This window comes from Melospiza melodia, chromosome 18, assembly GCF_035770615.1.
Source record: "Melospiza melodia melodia isolate bMelMel2 chromosome 18, bMelMel2.pri, whole genome shotgun sequence".
NCBI classification, from domain to species: domain Eukaryota; kingdom Metazoa; phylum Chordata; class Aves; order Passeriformes; family Passerellidae; genus Melospiza; species Melospiza melodia.
Window position 1 is genome coordinate 10,335,890 of NC_086211.1, and position 23,324 is coordinate 10,359,213.

The following is a 23,324-nucleotide window of genomic DNA, read 5'->3' on the forward strand; positions in this document are numbered from 1 at the left end:
ATTCTGCTTTTTAGCAAGATGTGAGATTCCTAACAGCTGTACAAGGGCACTAATGCTGCACTTCAGAAAAAATGAAGGTGCAATGAAGTAGGGCTATGCTGCTAATTTTTGAATAGTGACCAACACAGTGTTTTTCCTCAGCATAAGAGCTGCTATTTGTGTAAAGACTCTAGGAATAGGGATGGAGTTGCTAGAATTCACTACAGTTCTAACAGAACAGGTAATCTCTGGGATTGGGAAACACTGCTCGTAAACTTGCACGTACAGTCTGAACCGAAACAGTCATGGTCTGCTTAATTTTAAGGTAACATCCAAAACAAAGGTTGAGAGCAACTTGTGCAGAACTGTAACAGAGGGCAAGACACAAAAGAAAACACACGGGAACAGCCAGATGGTAATCACACGGGAACAGCCAGATAAGGGCAGGTGAGACCTTCTAGCCATCTGAACAAACCAAGAGGCTGTACCCACACCAAAACCTGCAAGGCAGCCAAAAAGCCGAATTACGGTCTTCAGCCTGCTTGAGTCACGGTAAATACCATCGCCCCGCTGACGAAGGCTATGTGAGAGCCAAGCTGGAATCGGGCACAGCTGGCGACTGATGTTTGCCACTGGCGATGGTGGCTGGGGAACCCTTCAGGAGAGCGGCGGGCGTGAGGCGCGGGCAGTGACCCCGCTCTCACCTGTGCTGCCCGGGGACGGCTTTATGAGGGCAGCTTTCCTCGTTTTTCTCCGTGACGAACAAGCCCAGGCAGCAGCGAGCCGAGCCTGGCACGCCGGGCCCCGGGCCAGGGTAGCTCTGCCCTAACATGGCACTCGCTGCCGCCCGGGGCGCCCCCAGGCCCGTCCCTCAGCGGCGCCGCCGGCGGCCGGTCCCGCTCGCCCGGGGCAGGGGCTCGGCCCGCGCTGGGCCCGCCGCTGAGGGCCGGGAGCGGCTCCAGCACAGCCGGCTGCAAATGGCGCCTTCCCGGCCCCCTCTCCGCCGGGCGCGGCCGCCACAGCTGTCCCGGGCCGCTCTGGGAATCGCGGCTGCTTTCCCCCGCTATGGATCCCGTGAGAGGGCTCCGCCCTGGGCCTCGCCCTGTCCCTCCCGGGAAAAGCCCTGGCCCAGCTACCATCGGGTAGCAGCCCTCCGTCCTTGCCAGCGGTGACGGGTGGCACGGCCGCCCCTCACTGTGCGCGGCTCCGTGGGCTGAGGTCCCGCCGCCTCCCGCACTCGGTGCGGAGCGGTCACTGTCACTTCTCCGGGAGGCTCAGCCCAGACGGAAGGCGGGGGCCGCCCGGGGAACGGGCCGAGCGCCCGGCCGCTGGCATCCCGTACGTGGGCTCGGCCCGCCCTGTCCGGGGGCCGGCGGGGGCAGCGCTGCGGGGACCGGCCCCGGCCGCGGGGTACGGCGGGTCGAGCGCCCCCGGGGAGGGCCGGGCGGCGGCGCGCCTGGATACCCGCCCGAGTGGGAACGGGCGGGGAAAATTTCTCCTGTGCGCGCCCCGTCCGCCCGTCCCTCCCTCCCTCGGCGCCCGCACACTCTCGCAGACACACACACGCTCACACCCCTCCGCCAGCGGCCGGGGGGCACTTTTGAAAGCCCTTCTGGTTCCACACCCAGCCGCCGCTGACATCATTCCCGCAGGAGGGCGGGCGGAGGCACCGCCGCCGCCGCCAGACGGTCGCAGCCCCGGAGAGCTGCCCGCCGGCCCGCGCCCGTGAGTAGCCTCGGCCGGGCGGGGGGCGCGGGGGAGCGGGGCGGCGGCGGGGGGAGCGGGCGGCTTCGCCAGCCAGGGGAGGAAGAGACCCGTCAGAATTGGGGAAAAACTAAAAGCACGCGTTTGTTTACTACGAAGCACATTTCATTTGGGTGGCTGCGGTGCTTCGCCGTCGCTGGGCCAGCCGGAGAGAGCGGTCCCGGTCCCGTCGAGACCCGGCCCCGCTCTTCGCCCCGGGCGTCCGGGAGCGGGACAGGACGGGGCGGGCCGAGGGGCTCCTCGCCAGTGAGTCCAGGCTGGGCCAAGCCAGCAGAAAGTTCGCGTTCTGTACGGGATAGTTTCTTGCTGTTCTTTTCTCTAATGAACTCTCAGCGGAGTTCGCGTGTGTTGCAGTAATGCTGTAGCAGCTCTTGGCAGCTCCCCCCCCGGACAGTGGAAGGAAAATACACTTAGATGTAATTCAGTGCAGATTTCGGTTTATGAAGTTTTGGCCAGCATTAAAGGTTTTTCTGCTTGAGTCGAACTGCAGTTTCACTCACGGGTGGTTTTTATCTATAGGTAATGCCCCACTTACATCGGGGATGTTGTGTGCCAGATACTGGACAGGCAGCTCTCAGTATCGTGGGTTGTCTACAATATTGAGTATTGAATTTGAGAGGTCAGCCCCTTGTTTGGACATTTATAGGAAGAACAGTACATTGCTATCTGTTCCTCAGCAGGCTTATCCACGACTTGTTCTTACCCACAGAATGCTGCCATCAAGAAACCTGCACTTCAGCCTCTCTTTTAATTTATTGGCAGGAATACTTTGTTCATATGGTGCAGGAAGGTTTTTTTTTTTTCCCCCTCCTCACAGCAGTTGGGAATAGTATGTAAATGATCAGTAATTATCGCTGTAGAGCATCTTAGTAGTATTCTCAGACTTGATACAGAGCTGTGAAGAAACCCACTAAATAGCTGTGAAATCCACACTGAATTACCTTGGCGTTTTCTTTAGGAACTTTGGAAGTAAACAGCTATGGTTGGCTCATCATCAGAAAAACAAAATGTAGCTCTTTCTCTTTATTTACTTGCAGACTCTGTATATACAGTGTTGGTGTGTTAGCTATATAAAATAAGCCTTCTTGCCTGCCTGAGCAGATGTTTTTTCTATTAAATAAAAATAGTCTATAGTGACTCTTTCATCCAGACCTCCTCTCAGATGTTGAAGGCTTTGCTGTCCATGTAGTTCAGACAAGAGCTGTGAGGCTGTGCTGCTGGGACTGAGGTGCCAGGTGGCTGCAGGTGTGGGCAGGCAGGAATCCACACAAATGGTAGGGGGCTGTTGGGCATGAGTTTCACTGGGGGGAGAAATGGGAATTATACTTTGCTGCACAGTCCAGCAAGGTTTTTGTAAGAGAGTGTGTGACAAATACCATCCTAAGGAATGCAACTGGGGTACAGATACTTGCCACAGCTGGTGAAATCAAAGTGGGAGTGGAAATGAAGGCATATGGTAAACATGGGCAGCAGAAGCTGATATGACTTTATTCAGCATAAGATTTAAGGACTTCACCTTTGCTTCAAAGACATTGAAAGAAGGAACTCTTGCTGTTCTCTGAACCTCCTTGTGAACTTGTAGAGTTGAGTTAGGAAATAGACTGTTGGGATACCTGAGGGAAGATTCATCCTCGGTGCTGAATAAAGATGTGTGCAGATTGTATCACGCCAGCTGCGTGGCTGACGGGGATGTTACCAGGTCCCTGTCTGCCCAGGAATCCAGGAATTGCTCTGCCAATAGCCATCAACATTAGCTGGAGCTGAAATGCAGCAATACCTTGAAGACTCTTCATGCTGATCAGTTTCTTGTTAGTATGCTCATTGAGGAAGAAAAATGGTGTGTTAATATAATTTCAAATAAAAACAACATGCAATCAGTAGACAAGACACTACTGGTGTTGTATTCTTTGTTTGTGGTCTGGAAAGACTTCTATCATAAACATGCAAATAGTGTTGATTATGCTGTGGATTTGCCAGTAAGGAAAAACAGTTAGTTTTATTTGGTTACACAGATTTAAAACCTTGTTAATAAAGGAAGTTGTTCAACAGACTGAGCAGATCAAGACTGAAGGCTGCTGCAACATTATTATCTTAGACAAAGAATCTGTCTCAGTTCATAGATGCTGGAGTTATTGTTGCTGGCCAACATTGTTTAGAAGAAATGAGCATCTCTATCTCACACCCACTTTCAGTTAATGCACTTGACCCCTCTTGATTTATTAGCATCTCCTGCTTCACAATTGCCTTGTGTCTTTCTTTTACTTCTACTATTATGGCTTTTATTTTGTTGTCTTGTTTGTCTCAAGGTTGTTTCTCAATTCAGGTTTGACATTCCTTCAGTGATTAGAAGAATGTTGTACTGATGAGTCCCATATGGGTATTTAGAGAACCAAGACTTTCCTCTACTTTTGCTAAGTATATTAGGTGTAGGCTGTCTCCTTTCATAATGCAGTTTCCTTGTCATTTAAAAATGAAATCAGTGGCAGCACAAGGAGACTCTTCCCTTTGCACTTGAATATATTTTGATTTTCCACTGGCACTTCACATTCAATTTGCGTCCTGAGCATCATGTAAGACATGACATCCCCACATAAATCAGGACAAGAATGTGTTTAATTAAAGAGATAAGTAGGTCTCTGGGGACAAGGTCTTTCATGCTGCTAGCTGGCAGATGTACTTTCCAGGTCCTCCTCCATGTTCCTGTTGGAAGAACACCCAGCAGAATGAGGCACTGTGTTATACAGGAACTAATAAGAAAGATATGTACTCTGAGGTGAAACAAACACTGTATGTAAAATCCATGTGAAACTTCAGCACAGCCAAATTTGAAAGTAGAAAGGAATGCACAGCTTTTATTGAAATCACATTGGTCTCAGAGGGAATGCAGGGAGAACATAAGCACAGCGCTAAGGAATTCCATTCATGGAGCTGTTCAGTGTTTGTTAGGGTTTGCTTGTTTTTTGGATGCTCAAAGCAAACCATGATCTTTGCAGTGGAGTTTCAGTTTTTGCTAAAAAATTTACTGTTCTAGAGAGTAGATGGGTTTGTAAAATATACCTCAAAATGTCAGGTGATGCTTATGACTTCATTACGAAGATAAGTATCATAATTATTAGAAAATACATCTTGCTGGGTGAGACTCAAGAAAAAGACTGATGGCCTGAATTCATCCATCAAAGGAATTATTATATCTCCACTGAATAGGGAAAATGTAATTACACCTTTTTATTTTGCTGGTGAAGTTTCATGGGCAGGTTTAATGATGGTATGTGCATGCCAGGTGAAGCCTCATAATTTGGGTGTGACCTTAAAATACAACCCTCTGGCTGTATAGAGATCTTCACAGGAGTCTGTAGGTGGAGCAGAAAGTGGACTGACTCAAATACCCCTTAGAGATGGCTATAGGATATATATTTATGGTTTGCTTCACTGATTCTTAAACACTGTGCTATGTTTGGGATTGCATGGGCCGCAAACAGCTGAGGTGGGCAGTAGGAACACTCCCTCAGCTGTGTAATGCAGGTGTTCAGTGTCCTGAAATAGATCCAAATTCTGGCCTTCTTCCAGACAGAAGGAGGCCTTCCAAAGGCCTGGATGTCTCTGCTGAGGTGCATGTGCTGCCAGGTGGGCTCTGCACACTCACCTGTTCTCCAGGGCTCGCAGTGCTCAGTCCCCTGAAGAACAAACTTGCTGTTTAGTTCCAAGGCAGAAACAAACCCAAGTCCAGAGCCTGCAGAACAGTCTGTGAACAACTGAAGGCTGAGCCTGCCCATCTGTCAGGGTGCTTGGTGTACCCTTAGCTGGCCCTGTGGCTGTGCAGTGACCCAGGCACTGTCCAGCCTAGCAAGGTGCAGCTGTGGGGTGGGGCTGAGGGGACTGGGCTGTTCCCACAGAGCAGCCACTGTAGAGGAGCTGTGTACTGAGTGTGCTCAAACAAGGCATGGAAATCCTTCTACCTGGATTTGTAGAGTCCACGTGGCAGCTTTAATGGCACTGATTACAAATTATGGTGTAAAAATTGCATTCTGGAGGTAGGCAGAGTATTCAGTGTAATCCTGTGCTGCAGTGTTGCTGTCAAACAAAGTAGTAGTTGTGGAGAGTTTAAGCTTTTTGTTTTATAACCAACTGTTGTACCACCAATAGAAATGTGTTTTCACACTCTTGATAGATGATGTGTAAACTCTGAAATAACTAAAACCAAAATTTCTCAACACAGAGCTAGTCAAAGCCAAATCAAAACAAGCAGTTTGAAAATTTTATAACAGTGAATGCAACGCATTTAATTGCTAGCAATTTCCACAGAGCATCTGCCAAAGTTAAAACAATATCAGCTTTTATTTCTATGGAATTAAATGCATTGCTTTCAATCTGGAAAGACAGACCTTTTCTGCCTTTGTTTGTTGGTTAATTAGGTGGAACATCATAAATCAGTCGAGCTGTTCTGTTGTATCTGGAATAATCTCTGGATAAGCAGCCGTCTGTAGTCAGCAGAGCCCAGGGTCTGAGGTTCACTCAGAACTATGTTAATTTGTAGTCAATGCTGCAGGTGTGCTTTCCCCCCCCCCCCCCCCCCCCCCCTTTTCATTGACTGTGGACACATTTTATCTGTCAACCTGATGTAAAGGTCTGGTATTTTACTTGGTCTGTCACTCCCTGCCCTGCCAAGGTATTGAACAGAGACACCCTCGACACTGAAATGTGTCCACACAGCGATTGAGCAGGGGTGAGGCCAGGCCACACCTCAGTTCAGCTGTTTGTTTCAGGAGCAGGTTCCCGGGAGGGTTCCCATAGCTTGAATAGCTCACTGGAACAGCCCCGTGTCATTGTCCCAGCGCCATGGAGCCAGAGGCAGGGCTGTGCCAGCAAAGGGCTCTGTGCTTGCTGCCCCTGCCCTGGGGGTGGCAGGCAGTGGGGGCCCTTGGATCACCCTCAGACAAGGGGCTCAGGCTGTGCTCACTCTTGGGAGCTCTGCTGCCCACCTGAGAAACAAAAGGTGCCTCAAGCTGGCTGTGTCATGGTCAGCCCGGTGTCACTGCACTGCCCAACAGCCTGCACTGCTGCCAGCAGCCCTGGAGCCTGGCAGGGAGCTCAGCCCAGTGCTAAGGGCATGGGTATCATGCAAAAAGCCTGTTGTGAAATGCACAGAGGCCTCAGTGAAGCTGTTGAGAGGCTTCACAGGAGAGCAGAGCTGCAGGGTCCTCTCAGGACAGCGGGTCTGCCGCCCTGCTAGCACAGTCCCTGCATCACGGAAATCCTTTTGTGGAGCTCTCTTTTTCCTGTGCTGTGGTGATTGTAAGGCTGTTCCAGAATGTGATAGCTCTAAGACTTGTAATTTACATCCTAAATGTGCTCACACCTGATTTATAGCCATATATTTTCATCTCTAAAGTCAAACAGTTCTTTTTCCTTCCATGTGTTTGCCTTTACCTGCAAGCAAGTATATCCCCATTCTGTCTTGATCTTTGAAAATGAGCAAGTGAGAATGAGAGGTTCTTGTCTTGTTAAGCTTAGGAAAAAACAAGTTTTAAGTACTTCTAGACCAGCTTGATTGTTAAGAAGGGTTTAATGTACACCACAGCTTTGTTTACATTGAAGTGGTATCTGGTGCACAACAAGCAAACTGGCTGAACAGAGAGCATGCATTGAACGCCTGAAATGATGTGTGCTTTCTTTAATTTCCAAGAATACAGTTAAGCTCTACCCATACATACTTAAGTTACAAACATTTTATAACAAGTTTTGCACATACCTTTGTGAAAGCTGACAGAATAGTTTTATGTTTTGCAAGAAACCAGAAACTGCAATACACAAGCAGTTACTTCTTTCAAATCACTGCTGGGTTTTCTCAAACAATGTTTGCCCTTTGAGAAATCCCTTGAACCATGGGGTGTCTTTGATTAAAGACTGTTTTGTTAGCATTTGCCAAAGGCATATGATGCTCAGCGTAAACTGAAGGTGGAAGAGTGGATGACTATGATGGGAATCAGAGATTAATTGCAACCCTTTTAGGTATTATTTAGTAATATGTCAGCCTACCTTACACCACTGTGGGTTGTGTTGGGATTAGATGCAGATATAGAACATCTTAAGTATGAGACTGTTATTATCTAGTATAAAAGTACAGTTACAACTAAAAGTGCTTTAGGGAAACATAAGAATGTGTAAAAGATTTACTTTTGAGGATGGTGTGATTTGTGCTGCTGGAGGAGCAGCACAATCTCTTCCTGCTGACCACGCAAAACCCTCTAAAAAGCAGTTTTGAGAAGATGAAGTCTTAAAGACCTATATTCAAATATGTCTGTCTGTGTAGGCAGCTGACTTCTGTACCTGCTAAACTGTCTTCTCAGCATATAGTGGCTAGTAATGTCTCTTCCAGATTTTGCTGGAGTATTTGAATACATCTAGCTTGAAGATTTTAAGCTTCAGGCTATTTTTTAGGATTTTCAGGTAAGCTGTCACAAGGCTCATTTTCCTGATAAGTGACACTTCCCCACCCCACAGCAGGGCATTGTGTCCCTCTGTTCCCATAGCTGGTTTTCTTCTGCTGAGTCTGCCCACAAAGGCTTCATGGCTGAGTGACTTTCCTCAGCAGTGCACACAGCAGGGCCACAGTGAAAGGAGTGGTAGGGTGAGTCTAAACCCAGTCCAAACTTGTTTGCAAATAAATGACTGACAGAGTTACAGAAGTGGCAGCAAGGCTGGCATCCCTAGGTCAAAATTTTATTAAAAGCATTCCTAAGAAATTAGAAACATCTGCTTCTTTTGGTCTCCATACTCAAAGCGAGCATGTTGCATTTTTGCTGTAGTTTGCTTCTTGGTTTTATTTGGAAGTGTATGGAACAGCAGGGTTAGAATTTGCTAGACTTTGGAGTTCCTGCTTGGTAGCATAGACCTAATGAGGAGGACAGGGTGAGAAGGGAGGAAGTCTGCAGATGATCTGCCAGACCTGACTGTAATCACAGTCTCTTTCACTTTGGTAACTAGGTGGGGTTTCTGAAAAGGAGACCAGATTTAGTGTTTATGAAGTTGTTTGAGGAAGAGCTGAAAGGCTGTTGAGCATCCCCTCACACACAGGTGGTAGGGAGGCCAGGCACGTGAGCTTCTTCACTTTAAGTCTGCTGTTGCTCAGGGAATCCCACCAGTACCAGCAGGATGGACAGACATCCAACACGGTAAAAACAAAAGGTTTTATTAAGCTATAGGTGTACATTTGTACTAGTCGTGGTGCACACAAAGACCAGACCTCAGGGGTTTGGTTGCAAGGCACGATTTTCTGAAAGAAAATAGAAAAAGACTAGGTCATACTGTGTCTTGTGAGTTTCTCTCCAAGCCCGTGTATTTCACTATCAAAACACAACAAGCTGACTGCTGTAACTATGCTGGAGGTTGCTGGGTCTTAACACAGCCTGCTGCAAAGGCACCAATAAATTTAGAACTGATAGGATGACCCTGCTTTATTTTCTGCCATTGTGTAAAAAAAGCCATACATGTTGTCATTCAAATGGAGCTCTAGAAAAGAGTGGATTCATTTTTTGCTATATTGATTTTTTTGCCTTCATACAGTGGTTGGTGCAGGGAGCTTTGATTCATTTCCTTCTGATTTCCTTGCTTTGTGAGGAAGGACTTAGAAAAGCAGGTAGAAGTGTAAGTGAAAAGCTCTCTTCCTTCCACATAAAATAGGTAGCACAAAGAGCTTGAGTATGTTCTCAGTTAGGCAAACAAAAAGAGCTGATGGTCTCTGTGCCATCTAGGGGCTCACAGGACACGTAGCCCTCTTGATTCCAAAGCCAGCATAAAGCAGGGAATGTTATTTTGTGTAGAACACATTGTTCTTCATGCTTAGCTTTACAGCAGGAAGAAATTGGATGGGAGCCCGTGTGCTGTGTAGACTGTTACTTGTACTTTGCATTTCCCTCCTGGGTCCCCATTCACTATTGCAGAGATGTAGTCAGAGCCATCCAGCACTTCTTGCAGGTCTCCATGCTGGCTGCAGACACTGGTTGAAGGAGGACATTCAGTTTCTGTATTGGCTATTAGCTGGGTAACACCTGGGCATGAAAACAGGTCACAATTTGAATGTACACTTGAAGAGTGTTGGTGTTCCCAGCTGTTAAATTAACTCAGACAGAAGAAATAAACAAACTGGAGTAAGTTGTTTCAATAGTGTAATTATTCTCTTGGTATTACATTTCCTGATTTTCTTGTCCTTTATGTTGTTTGATATTTAGGCATTAGAGGACTGTTGAAATCCTCAAAGCTCTTGCTGGCTTGGGAGAAAGTCTGCTGTCTGAACTTCACTTTTGGTTCCAGTTCTGAGAATCACACAAGGAAAAAAGAACCCTTCATACTTGATAAAAGAAAAAAAAGAAGTTAGTTAACAGTATCAGTCTGTTCTTTATAAACCAGGGAATTTTGTGCAACTTTAGAGACAATGGTTAAGGCAAAATGTGAGCCAGCTTCTGAGTTCTCACATGTCATGAGACACCATGAGATGTGGCAGAAGAACTCTGAGCAAAACCATGTAAATCCAAACAATTTAGGATCCATCACAAGATGACAGATTTCTCATGCTACAAGTATACAAACTTCTTCTTATAAATTCACATTTTCAGACTTAATTATAGCACTGAGGGGCAGAAGAATTGATAATTAAGGTTTGCTTTGATTCAGTTTTACACCAGTGACCTCAAGAAAGTTCAGCTGCACTGGATGCTTATAGATGGCCCAAAGACCTGCTGTTCTTGTTGCAATGAAACATCTCAGTGCAGAGAGCTGCAGGTATGGTAACTTGTTTAGCAGGATCCTCTGCCCCTTGTTTTGGGTGTGTCTTTTCAGCTCTCTAAATGTGGGTGTTGAGAGTCTGCACACCCCCCAGCCTCGGTCTGTGCGGAGCAGGAGCTGTTCTGCAGAGATTTCACCGTGTTTCTAAGGGTATGAACCAGGATTGTCTGTGTGGAAGGTTTCTCAGACATGGGCTTACATGAAGATGATAAAAACCCCTGACTTGATCTTAGGGAGTGAGGGCAGCAGCCAGTGTTGGAGGGTAAGCTTCAGCCTTTCCAATGCAAATGAGGCCAGGACAAACACACTGCACTATGTATTGCTGGTTGCAAAAATTGAGTATGCACAAACATGAGAAACAGCCTGGCAGCAGAGTTCAACTGTATGGGAGGAAAGTAAAGCGTTTGTTGTGGAGATGACATCTGGGTTGGAAAGTAGTGATAAAACTTCTGTTAAGAACTGTCAAAGACTATTTCCATTTTTGCTTGCTTGCTGTACTAAAAAACTTTAATAGTCATGTTTCTTTATACTGATGGACATGAAAGATAAACTTTATCCTGGAGATAAACTGAAGCTTTTCTGCAGGGGATGTGTTTTTGTGTGTGATATGACATAGGGAGACAACCCAGTTTTGAAACACTGCAGTTCAGAAATGTTGGAAACCCTGGCCTAGATACCTTGCTTTACTGTGCAATTCTGTGATGATTGTAGTGTTTTATCCTGTATAAACATACTTGTCTCTGCATGTCCAGGAGATTATAGCAGAGGCCCTTCATAGCCACTTCTTCTAAAGTTCATCAGACTCTCTCCCATGGCAAGTGCAAACTACTGCTTCCAAAAGTCTGCATTACTGACGAGATTCAAGAGAAATGTGACTGCTGCATTTATCCTCCCCCTGTAAAATGAAGTAGCACTGGAGCATTACTGCTGCTCTAATTGAAAAAAGAAAATATGGGTTGTTGCTGTAACTGGCCTTCTGTTTTATTGTGTTTTGTATAAGTATTCTGCAACTTAACAGCATTTGTGGGAAACTTTATTACCACAGCAAATCTGGATGTGTTCAGTGGGATTCCTATAACTTACTCTTTCTAGATCCAGTGGCAGTTTGCACTTGTAGCTCAGCAGTATCTGTCCATTTCTGCCTTACACCACACCTTATGAAGTGGTATTAACTGCTGAGCCTTGCAATTGAAGGAATTTATGTTGACATCCAAAGTCATCCTTACTGTAACCCCCAAATCTGTTTTTAATGCCACATGTGATGAGCTAAGTTAAATATTATGTTCTCTTTTGTCAGAGCTTTGCTGGAGGTTGGTACAGGGAGGTTCCTGAAATAGCTGCAGATTGACAGGAGAGCTGAGCTGGAAGGAGCCTCTGGAGGTCTCTGGTGCAGACTCTGGCTCCACGTGGGGGTTAGATCAGGACGTTCTGGGCCTTGCTTCAGTTGAGTCAGGAAGATGTCCAAGAATGGAGATCCCACAGCCTCATGGGCCCTGTTCCAGTACTTAATCATGCTCATTGAATATAATTAATACTTTTTTCACAATTGGAATATTCCTTGTTGCAACTTGTAACCGTTGCCTGTAGTCTTTTCATCATGTACTTCTGAGAAGTGTGGCTCCATCATTGTAAGTGTAGTGTGTCCAAAAAGCTTTTCTCATATATTTGTGTGTGTGTAAAAACTATTAAAAGAATTCAAGTCACTTTGGGGAATGATGGCTAATATCTGTTGCATCATCTCAGCCTTCATCCATGCCTAAAGGCAGTGTGCTTTAAATTCATGGACACCCTGACCTGAGAGCATGGTGTGTTTCAGCTGCAAATGAGAGAAAGTGAAAAATCACTCTGTCCAGGAAGCAGTTCATGGTAAATAAGAAAAGGAGTACAGCTAGTGTGCAGAACAGGATGTTACCAAAGTGTTTGGTTAGTGATACATTAGTGAAATAAGAATTCTGAATGTTAATGCAAACAGTGCTCTGTAGCTGTGTCCTTCCCTTGCTCTTAGGGAGAGGAAAGGAGCTGCTTGCTGCTAGGAGAGGTTCCCATGCAGGCTGTCCTCAGAGGGTTGGGGAAGGAAGAGCTGCTTCCTGAGGCAGTGGGAGAATCTTGAGTCTGCACTGTAAGGTTTGAATTCCAGCATTTTGTGGAGTTGAGAAGGACTAGTAGATCTTTCTGAGCGTTGTAACCCAGAATTTCTGCCTAGAGAGGGATGCAGATTCTGTAGTAGCATCTGCAATGTTGCTGGCTGCATCTTGGAAGAGGGGAGCTGCTCTTTTCTTCCTGCCCACAAATCACAAAGAATTTCTCTGTAAAACCCTCCTCCCTTCATTATTCCTTCTGCAGGCTAGGGTGAACCACAGAAACTCCTGGGTCTCCATGGGAAGGGAAAGTTTGTAGGAGTGATTGAGGTCTGTGCACTTCTGGGATCCTGTTCAGGCATGACAGATTGGATAACCAGTTCTTGTTGTCTTTTCCTGGTATTAATTACTTAGAAATGGTCTGTCTCCTTCTTTTCCCCCAGTGTATTTAATTCCTGACTCCATGTGTCATTGCTTAGCACTGTGTGCACAGAAGTTGTAGCAGCTTGTGAAGAGAGCAGTTGCCAGCAAGGCAGGAGGGGGAATCTAAAGATGATTCTTAGGAAGGGTCTTCAAAAAAGAAATGTCAGACCCATCAGACCTTTCTTATTGTCCATTTTTTTTAGAGATGAAATAAAAATATCTTTAATTTAATCTTGGCTTTATTTGGGTAAAACAAAAAATGTCGTCTTCTTACCAGCCATACATATTTATCTGTCCTGTCTGAAACACTTCTCTTTATGGCTGAAAACAGTAAAACAAAACCATTCCCTTGATTGAAGATAAAGTGGGTTCTTCTGTGCTGGCAAGTCTTGCTTTTGCAAGATTGTTTTTAATTAGGTTACATTTTTTTGGTCTCTCTTACTTTATGTTACTTCATGTAATAAGATGAAATTGTATTGTTATTCTTAAAATAATACTGAGTACAATTTTGTTCTCTCTCCTTATATGGCAGATGATTGTTGCATTATTGAATGCTTAGATACCATCTGTGCAAGAAATGAACCTCAGAAAAAAAACAGCCACAAGACAAGAGGGTGCTGTGCAAAGACATATCACAATGAAAAATATTTTGATGTGGCATTATACAAACCCACAAAATACCTTCTTTTCCTTTCTTCTTCCTTTCATTCAAGCAAGGCTTGATAGAGAACCATGAATGACATTTCTGGAAGTGGAACTGGATTCAGAGGACTTTGAGTCATACAGTAGAATCACCTCATTGGAGGCAACTCCCACTTTCTGTTCTTCACTGTGGCTGGGGAGGCAGAGTTTAACAGAGAGGAAATGGGAAGGAATACGCACTAGAGTAGATGCTTTTCCTATTTTAGGGTTTGACTTGGCTTTCCCACTCAGTCATTTTAATTAGGTATGGATAAAAGGCTATCCCCTTATTTTTCAAAAAAGCACTTCAATGCTATTTGCCTTTGAGCTTGTTATAACTCTGTACTGCTGTGGAGATGGAGAGGATTATTCTGGAACTCCTGGTCTCTATTCACTCAGTTATTATGCTGTCAATTATCTTTTTGTTAAAGTTTTGCAGAGTAGTTATTATTTGCTCTGATGAGAGTGCCAGTGGAGCTGCTTTAAAAATGCTGTCAGAGTAGTCCTTTTCTTTGGTTAAATTATTAATGTGGTTCATGATTCCAGTAAATGGCAGTAGGAGAGAGGGGATTAGACATGAAAAAAATAATGGAAGTATTAAAATTCCTAAATGCCCTTTCTTCTGGATATGTGCTGTGTTATGTGAGTGGCATCATTTGACATCATAGAATGTGTCCAAAGCAAAGGAAAGTACATATGCATTAATGTACTGATGAGTGACAATGTGCAGATGATGTACAGAGTGGTGCATCTTAACTGCAAAGATCTGCAAGAATGCAAATTCCTTATAGCATACATTAATGGGAAAGAATTTCTGACCAAGAAGAAATGGATATGTCAAGCACTTGCATTTTTCTGAGTATTAGTAGCAGTAGTTTTCCCTAACCTGTTTGTTATATGCTCACAGATTTCCTGGGGATTCCAGTTAAATACAGGTTCTGATTCTCTTGTATATATTTTTTTTTTCATGTGAGAGGTGACATTGCAATAGGTGGGTTAAATAAGGTATGAAGGTAATAGGTAGCCTACAGAGAGTATTAAGTTACTGAACATAAAATAGCTAACTGGATTATTATGAAACTAATGGGTTTATTCAACCCTACCAGTAGGAGCAATACATTGAAGAAAATAGTAGTCCTTAGTCATTATCAATGGATAAAACTTATAACTGTATGAACAAAGGATGTGAGGCCTAAGGTACAACATAGTGTTACATATAACTGTATGAACAAAGGATGTGAGGCCTAAGGTACAACATAGTGTTACTAAATCTAAGAGGTAGTTCTTGGTGCACTTAATTTTGTTCTATAAGCATTCTTTTGAAATCTGCTTCTTCCTTCTTTGGAAGGATGGTTGGAACAAGACCTTACTGCAGTCAGTGGAAATATTTTCATCACTGCACATGAGGCAGTGTAATTTGAAATGCACTTCTCTAAAAGCCAGTGTGAAGCAGTTTTCCATCCTTGCACACAGGATGAAATTTCTTTGTGTGTTTATTCACTGCAGCCATCATGCTGGAAGGTTGCAAAATGCAGCTTTTGGCTTCATTTCAAGTTGTGATTCATTTTAACACCCGTGATGCCAGTTTAGTATCTGCAGAGAGAGAACAAGTGCTGTGGACTCCTGCTGCATCTGATGCTATGGTCTCTAACAGCACCAGAACTGCAGGTTGATCCACTGACAGCTCTTAAAGATTGTTCATATACTTTCTTATGTTCAACAGATTTATCTCAGCCTAAAGCCTCCCAGAGCAAGGATGCTGATTCTCCTGGCCTTCATTATCGTGTTTCACATAACCTCAGCAGCTTTGCTGTTCATCTCAACTATTGACAATGTAAGTGTCATTTCTTCTCCTTGGCTCTCAAACACACTGGGATTTCTTTGCTTCATAAAAATTGAAGCAAAGAAATGAAGCAAAGACCTTTCTGTAACGAAAATGCCTTGTGTGTGCATGTTGCTGGTGGATAAGTCTGTCCATGGCATCATGTTGTAAGCTCAAGGCAACAGATCCCCTCTCCTGGGAGAGACTTGGCCAGGGAGGATATTTACAGGGTGGAGCCCTGGGATTTGATTCAGCTGGACATGAAGCAGAGAGGGGGGGAAGATCCACTGTCCTTTTGTGTTAAGTACCTAAAGTCAAACAACTGGTGATTAATGCGTGGGGATAGTTTCAGTCAAGATGTGCTTTGCCTCACAAGTGTTTGTCCAAGATGCCCAATTAAATCATGAAAGACACCATGAATGTATGTGTGTCCATTAAGTTGAAGTAGCTTCAGCACAAAGCTTTAGAATATTTTATGTTGCATTGTTTCAAAATTTCTGTTTTATTTTTTTGATCAAAAAGAATTTACTCTCCAATATTTATATCTAGCTTTTAATGGAATTCTCCATTTTCCAAAACAGCCCACTATCCTGATCAGAAGTTTGTGCAGTGGAATCTATCTGTGAGGTCTGATGTATGTACAGGCTTTTGATATTAAAAAATCTGTTGCTGAAAATACTGTTTAGTAAGACCATGCTCCAAGTGAAATTATGCATTACTCACAACTTTTTGTTGCAAAGTGTACAAACTCAGGTGTTACATTTTAGTCAGCTGGTTGATTGTTGCATGGAAGTAGGTCATTATTTGAGCACTGGAGCAGGTTGTCTTACCCTGCTCCTTTGAATATTTAGAAAGCAAAGACAGTGGGCAAAGCAACCTAATCTTATTTCAAATCTGCTGCACACAACCCAAATTATTGCAGAAATAAAGCCTATGCACTCTGCTTTGTGTCATTAGCTACCTTTGAACATTTAAAAACTTAAACTGTACAAACATATTTTGTTAGATTTTATATTATGTATCTCTATATTATATAGAACTCAGAGCTGAAAAATAACATACTGAACTGGGACTGTAAAATCCAAATTAATGGCATTCTGAGAAAGTAATTCTTTTTCTTAAAACACAGTGTTCTGTTTATCTATATGCCTACTACCATAGTATATTATAGTTTTAACTGCAGTATTGTTTGCAAAGCTGCACAGTAAGCTCTGAGGCTTCTGGAATGTCTATTTAAGCAGCAGATCCTACCAGGAATCCTATTTAAAAGTCTCATTTTGTGCAGCTCTAGTCAAAACAAAGGCCTGGGTAGCTATTGGAATGGGAATGGGTTTCCTGAGGAAATGCCACTTGTGGAGTGCTTGTCATTTTCCAGGCTACTGTAAAAATCTGCTCAGATGCTGCAGAACCATTTTGCCTTGAATGTTAAAGCTCAGAATAGAAATACCCCAGGAGGATGTTAATTTGTCAGCCATTACCAGACAGATGCCATAGTGTAGCTCAGCACAGCTGCATTGCATTGAGATTAATCATTTCAGTGGCAGGAACCAGAACCTCTATAAAGGACTTCTGTTTCAGAGGTGATGCTATTTCCTGCTAATTAGCAAATACTGTCCTTCAGAGAGGTGTGCATCCTAAACAGGGTCTGGATGAACAAAGCACATCTTGTCTAGGTGCCTCAAGGAGTGAGTAATCACCGACTATACAAAATTTCTGCCCAAATAGTGGAAATCCCTGGTGCTTTGGGATGTTTAAAATGCCCTTATCTACTTCACAGAGGTCTAAAATGAGAATATTGTGTGGATAATTATATACACTTTATTCTGAAATGCCATGAGATCACACATTTCATTGGAGTGGTTAAGTATCAAAAATGAGCAGAAAATTGTTAAGGCTGATGTATCTAATCAGTAGACACTTGGACAACAAAGGAGTTTTGTGGGGTTTTTTTTGCATTTTCTCCCTGTAAGAGCCCTTTACTTTCATTTTGCAGGCCTGGTGGGTGGGAGATAACTTTTCTGCAGATGTCTGGAGAGTGTGTACCACGAATACGAGCACCTGTATGGCTATCACTGATGAGTTCAATGGTGAGTGTCCCTCCTTGCCTGTGTCTGTGTTCCTTCAGCAGATCTGGGGAAATTGCTGTGAAATTTACAGCGGCCCAGCCTGGCTACAGTGGCTGCAGATTTACACAGAGCAGCTGCTCATGGTTAAAAAGGTATTGGTTACTTCAGCTCCCAGCTACAGGGAAGTGATGGACAGGATGAAAAACCTGAATGAGAGGAATCTCTAGTGCTAAGGGTGCATGTCATGTCTGGTTGGACCTTCCTGAACAGAGCTGTCTCCAGGTCTGGTGGGAGGCTGGGGTCTGCATTTGGAAGCTCTTTGGGACAGCTGGCAGTTCCACTGTGCTCCTGGGACATTGATGGCAGCAAAGGGTGGGATGTGGCAGAAGTCTCTTCAGTGTTTTCACTCAGTTTGATGAGAAGTTTTTGGAAGTCTTTAAGCCACTGGCTGTGTATAATACCAAGGAAGCAGAGGAGAATCAGCCCCTGCAATGCACACACGGCTGCTTTGCTGCATCTGCTGAACTCCTGCTTACAGAACACGGCTCTGCCCCTTTACTCCTTGCAGGAGAAGGCAAAGAGAGAAAAGATTTTTAATCAAGGCTGCTTTGTTTTTGCAGAGTATCAATCAATTCAGGCTGTTCAGGCCGCCATGATCCTGTCTACCATTTTCTGCTGTGTGGCATTTCTGGTTTTCATTCTTCAACTCTTCCGTCTAAAGCAAGGAGAAAGATTTGTGTTAACTTCTGTTATCCAGCTCCTGTCATGTGAGTGACTTTTCAATGCTTTTGACTTTAATGATATCTTCATGAATGTAGGAAAGCAGGAAAAAGTTTCAAAAAGAATGAGCTGCATGAGAACTCCGTAGTGCTCCTGAGGCCATAGCTTATCCTTCATAATTGTTTAAAGAGTGAGCTGTACCATTCTGTAATATATAGACAGTTAAAACATGGATGCCATCACTGCTCAGGATAAAGTAATTTAAACTTTGAAGGGAAAGAATTTGAGATGCTGAACTTCTTGAGGACACTAAATAACTCTCTAATTGTTACAGGCAAACACTCACTTCTTTTTTTTGTCAGTCCTAAAAACTACCCAGATGTTCAGAATCATTTTCCGTTCACTGAAAATGACATAGATACACAACAGCACTTCAAATTTATAGCCTGCCAAATAAACTGAAAATATGTCTTGAAATGCTTCCAGGTTAGTTTGAGGATGGAAAATGAGCATCTGCAAAGAAAGGACATTGGTGGAAGCGGCTAACAGAAGAGACAGTGAATAGATGTGTGTACTGATAATGTTTTAAGATGCTGACCTTTATTATTTTCTTCCTCCTGCAGGTCTGTGTGTTATGATTGCAGCTTCCATTTACACAGACAGGCATGAAGAACTGCACCAGAGCCATGGATATGTAATGGAAGTTTCCAAAGGCCAATATGGCTATTCCTTTGTCTTAGCCTGGATTGCCTTTGCCTTTACCCTGATCAGTGGAGTGATGTACTTAGTATTAAGGAAGCGTAAATAAATGTCAACACCTAGTTATTTCTGTCACTACAGTACAAAACCAAATTCCAGTAACCATTTTGTATATAATCATTTACATGGTTTTGTAGTAAAGGTATTGTTTCTCTAAAAATGTACTGTGTTCTTGATATGAAACAGAATTAAAAAAAAAAAAAAAAAAGAAGGCAGGTGAAATGAAATGACTGGCACCTCCAGGTCAGGGGTCAGAGCAAGACAGAGCCAAGTTGTTTCTTTTACATTCTTTTACATATTTCATCATCATAAATTGTTTTCCTTTATTAGACATTAACAGTTTGTTCCTGGCCTCTAGTAGATTAGAAATAAAGCCCATACAAATTAATTTGTAAGCAATATACTAATTATATTCCTGGACCAGGTATCCCTTTGAAATATGTTAAATAGAAGGGCGTGCAACAAAACAAGGCCCAGATGACAATGAAAAAGCAAACACTTGTAAAGCCCAGAGCTGCACTCAGAGCGTCTGCCCTGGCTCAGGACCAGTGTTCTGCTCTTTATAATGTGCAGTAAGTGTCATCAAGTTTTTATTAAAACCACTTGCTTTGCAAAAGTAAACAAGCCCTTTTTGTACTCCAGCAAATGTTTCTTTGATTGTGTTTCACATTTAATTTAAGCACACAGAGCCTTTGGTGGGAGCACCTATCAGCCAATTCCCTGTTCAGCCTGGGCCCAGCACAGCTGGGGCAGTGAGGAGCTCCCCACCCCAGCCCTGGATCCCTGAGCCTTGGGCAGCCTTCCTGGGAGGGAGAAAAGGGAAACAGGAAAGCATTACTGGGCCTATCTGCAGATTTCTAAGCAGCCTAGTGATCAAGCAATGCCAAATTTAGGTTTTTACAGCCTAACTCAACATGTTTATTACACTGAGTTTTTATCACATAGTGATTTCATGGTTAATGTGTCCTGTACAAAAGCATTCCCTGAGTCTGCCCATTGGGAAATTGGCCTTTAAAAAATTGATTTTAAATTCCTTTGTGGACTTTACTGGAACTAAACTCTGCTACTAACCAAATCAGAGTGCAATTGCTATGCTTATGAATTCCAGGATAGGTTTAAAGATAAAATTACTTGGTTTTTATTTTTCAGTAATTTTGTGAGCTAAATCTTAGCTCTAATACCAGGCTTAACTGCTCAGCAGTGTAATACTGGATTTGGCTGATGGTGATTCTGGAGATCAGTGTGGAGAATGAATGAAGCAGCCTGTCCTGGTTAGTCACAGCTTTGATGCTTAAGTACAGATTTGACTTTTGAAAAGCTCTAACCATTTATTTATTTTTTTCATATTCACTACAGCTGGCCCAATGCAGAGGCAGTAAAAAAGTAAATAGGTTTTTAATGAGGTATTACACTTAAAGGAGAACAAGTTCAGTATCATAAGGCAGTGTAGCTCTACTGAAGTTAATAATTGCTACATTAGACATCAGATAATGGAATTTTATCTGATTTCTTCAGATTTATCCTTGATTTATCACGAAGTAAAAGTTCAGGTGCATAGCTTTTTAGGAACAGTCTCCAGCATGGGTGACAGGTCATGTTGTTCCATCTTCATTCCTTCAGCATCCTATAATGCTTTGGCATGTGCTGCTTGTCTTTTGGGAGCAAAGAAATCCCAATAAGACTGTTAAAAAATTAGGATGAGCAAGCAGAACATCACAGTAAAAGTAATAATAATAGTTAAAAACCCATATCATTTTGAAGAAAAGGGATTCTTCCCAATCTAGCATCATGCTAGTATTTCATCAGGTTTTTTTCCTCTTAGTGGGAGTGCTCTGAATTTCAAGAATTATTACCCTACTTTTTAAAAAAGTGTTTCTATAATTTGCTGAATACATTTCAGGTTCAAAACCTGAAGATTTTGCTAGCAAACAGAATTTGTCTTAAATAAATAGATGCAGGTTTGAGGGTGAAAGTAGATAGACTGTTAGCTAGGCATTTTGCTACTTTTATTAAAACATGAAACAATAAGGGAAATTTTAAAGCAAATACAGATTAAAGCTCTAATATCTAGTTGACAGTCCTGAAGAATTCTAAGTTAAGCTTTTTATGCCACTGACTTGCAGAGATGCTTCAGTTCCTTGCCTTGATAATGCTCAGGTCATTTGTAGAGCAAATATTTAAAATAAAAATGTAGATATATATGAACACAGTTTAATTCCACAGTAAAAGCTCTGTCCCTTTAATAAAGTGAAAAGCACACACACAACAAATACTCTGATGCACAACACCTCCACTTGTGTACAAACACCAGCATGTGCATGATGCCACACAAGAGATGGGAATGTTCTGCACAAGTGAACAAATCAGTCTGAACTAGAGTTTGAGCAGAACAAACATATTTTAGGGGTTTTTTTCTACCTTATATGTCTTTAAAATGTACCATTTTCTATACTCTATATATTCTGAAAATGTACATGAAAATAAAGTTAAAACAAATTCTTGTACTGTATTAGCAAACTCAATACATTTAGCAATCTGACCTTTTCTTTAAGCTTGGGATATATTTATACAATATTGGATGAGAAATAGTTGAGTTTTTGTGTGAACAGGTAAAATTAAATTCTTCCTGCCTGTAAGTAGAACCAGAACCTGATTATTTTGTCCTTTGTTGAAGACCTTTCAGGGTAAGCAGAGAAAATATTAGTGTATTGAACTTTTAAATGTATGGTGTCAAGAGAACGTCTTGAGTAATGTAAGATCCACTGATGCTCTGAGGAGTTACCTATAAGGTTTTTTTATTTTCCATCATTTGCAGAAACAATCATATATTTTAAGATGAGGTTGAGTGCCTTGACTGTATGAGCAAATAATGTGAGAAACAAGCCAGTGACTTCTGTATCTGCTCTGGTCCAAGCTTTGGATTTGCAAATCACACAGCACACTTGGGTTTGTACAGATCCATTGAAAACACTCCCCCAGTTCCACAGAAATAATTCCCCAAACACCATGAAACTTCTCCTTTGTAATCATAATGGATAAGAGGAAAAAGTCCTGATTATTATAATATTCACTATCAGCCGTGAATGTACCTTTATATTTTTCACCCAGCAAGTAGTCATCTGCAGCACAGGAAACAGTCTTGGAAATCTATAATATTTATGTCAAGATAATAAAAAAAAGTTTGTTTTTATTTATGTATTCTGTTCAGAACAAGAGATGGGCATTACTTTGCTATACTGTATTGTAGGTGATATGATCTGTGCTGCTTAGACATTAACTAGTTTTTTACCTCAGCTACATCAACAATTAATTTTATGTGGTTCTTAATGTGTTCAAAATAATGGAGGGACTGCTTGACTTATTCTATTCCTATCTTCAGCATTGTGGAATTTTGTGTCACTTAGCTAAACAGACCAAAGAAAAGAATTCTTCCTGTAGTTCCTAAAGACAGGAATAGATGAGCCACTACCTTTCCAAACACTAATGACAGCTAAGAATCCTAAAACCATTGAAATAAAATAATGATGTTGAAAATTTTACTATATTTTTCATTTCTTTTATAGGTGCAATAATCCCCTCTGAAGTAATAAGATGAAAGAAAATGAAATGTGGAAGTAAAGTAATTTTAAAAAGAAGACTTCCATTTTCAAGGCTGTAGAATCAAGCTCACAAAATTAATGGAGTAGCATAACAGACTGTAACAAGTAAGAAACATGAAGTTAATACTGTCTGTTAATAATGCTTTGACATGAAACCACTGCAAGTAAGTGTAGTACTTACCAGCAGTAGCAGACACTTGGTAAGGTACTGTGAGTGTCCTAAAGGGTTTTTTAAGCATTGGATTGCATTATCACCAAATGGTCTAGAACATCCAAATGATCTCATTGAATGAGAAGATCCCACCAAGTAACTCTGGAGATGATAACCTGTGATAAAGAGCTAGGCACTGGAAGTGGCAAAGCCTTTATTTGCTTGTTTTCTTCCAGACTGAAGCAGAATTGCTACAAAATGGAACAGACACAGGTGATAACCGCATAGGGAAGCACATTTGGATCAATTTCTGCAAAGGTCCATGACCCTTGGATTTTGTCACGAGCCTCTTTTAGTTTTGGGATTCTGAGAAGGTCTTTGAACCTTTCATGAAGCCCTGCACAAAGAAGGATCCTTGGCAAGATGTGGATGCCTGGAGGCAGACTGGCTATTGCCTGAAAGTCTAGGCACTGGGACAAAGCCAGTTAGTGCACCAACAAA

The 23,324-nt window shown here is 42.7% G+C and overlaps 1 protein-coding gene across 1 annotated transcript; it reads left to right on the top strand.

Moving 5' to 3' along the window:
• Positions 1 to 1,510: 1,510 nt before the first annotated feature.
• On the top strand, positions 1,511 to 22,607 carry EMP2 (epithelial membrane protein 2). The gene is made up of 5 exons (XM_063171087.1): positions 1,511 to 1,704; positions 15,430 to 15,540; positions 17,522 to 17,615; positions 18,215 to 18,361; positions 18,938 to 22,607. The coding sequence occupies exons 2-5, from the start codon at positions 15,463 to 15,465 to the stop codon at positions 19,120 to 19,122; spliced, it is 504 nt and encodes a 167-aa protein (XP_063027157.1). The 5' UTR covers positions 1,511 to 1,704; positions 15,430 to 15,462; the 3' UTR covers positions 19,123 to 22,607.
• The last annotated feature ends 717 nt before the right edge of the window (positions 22,608 to 23,324 follow it).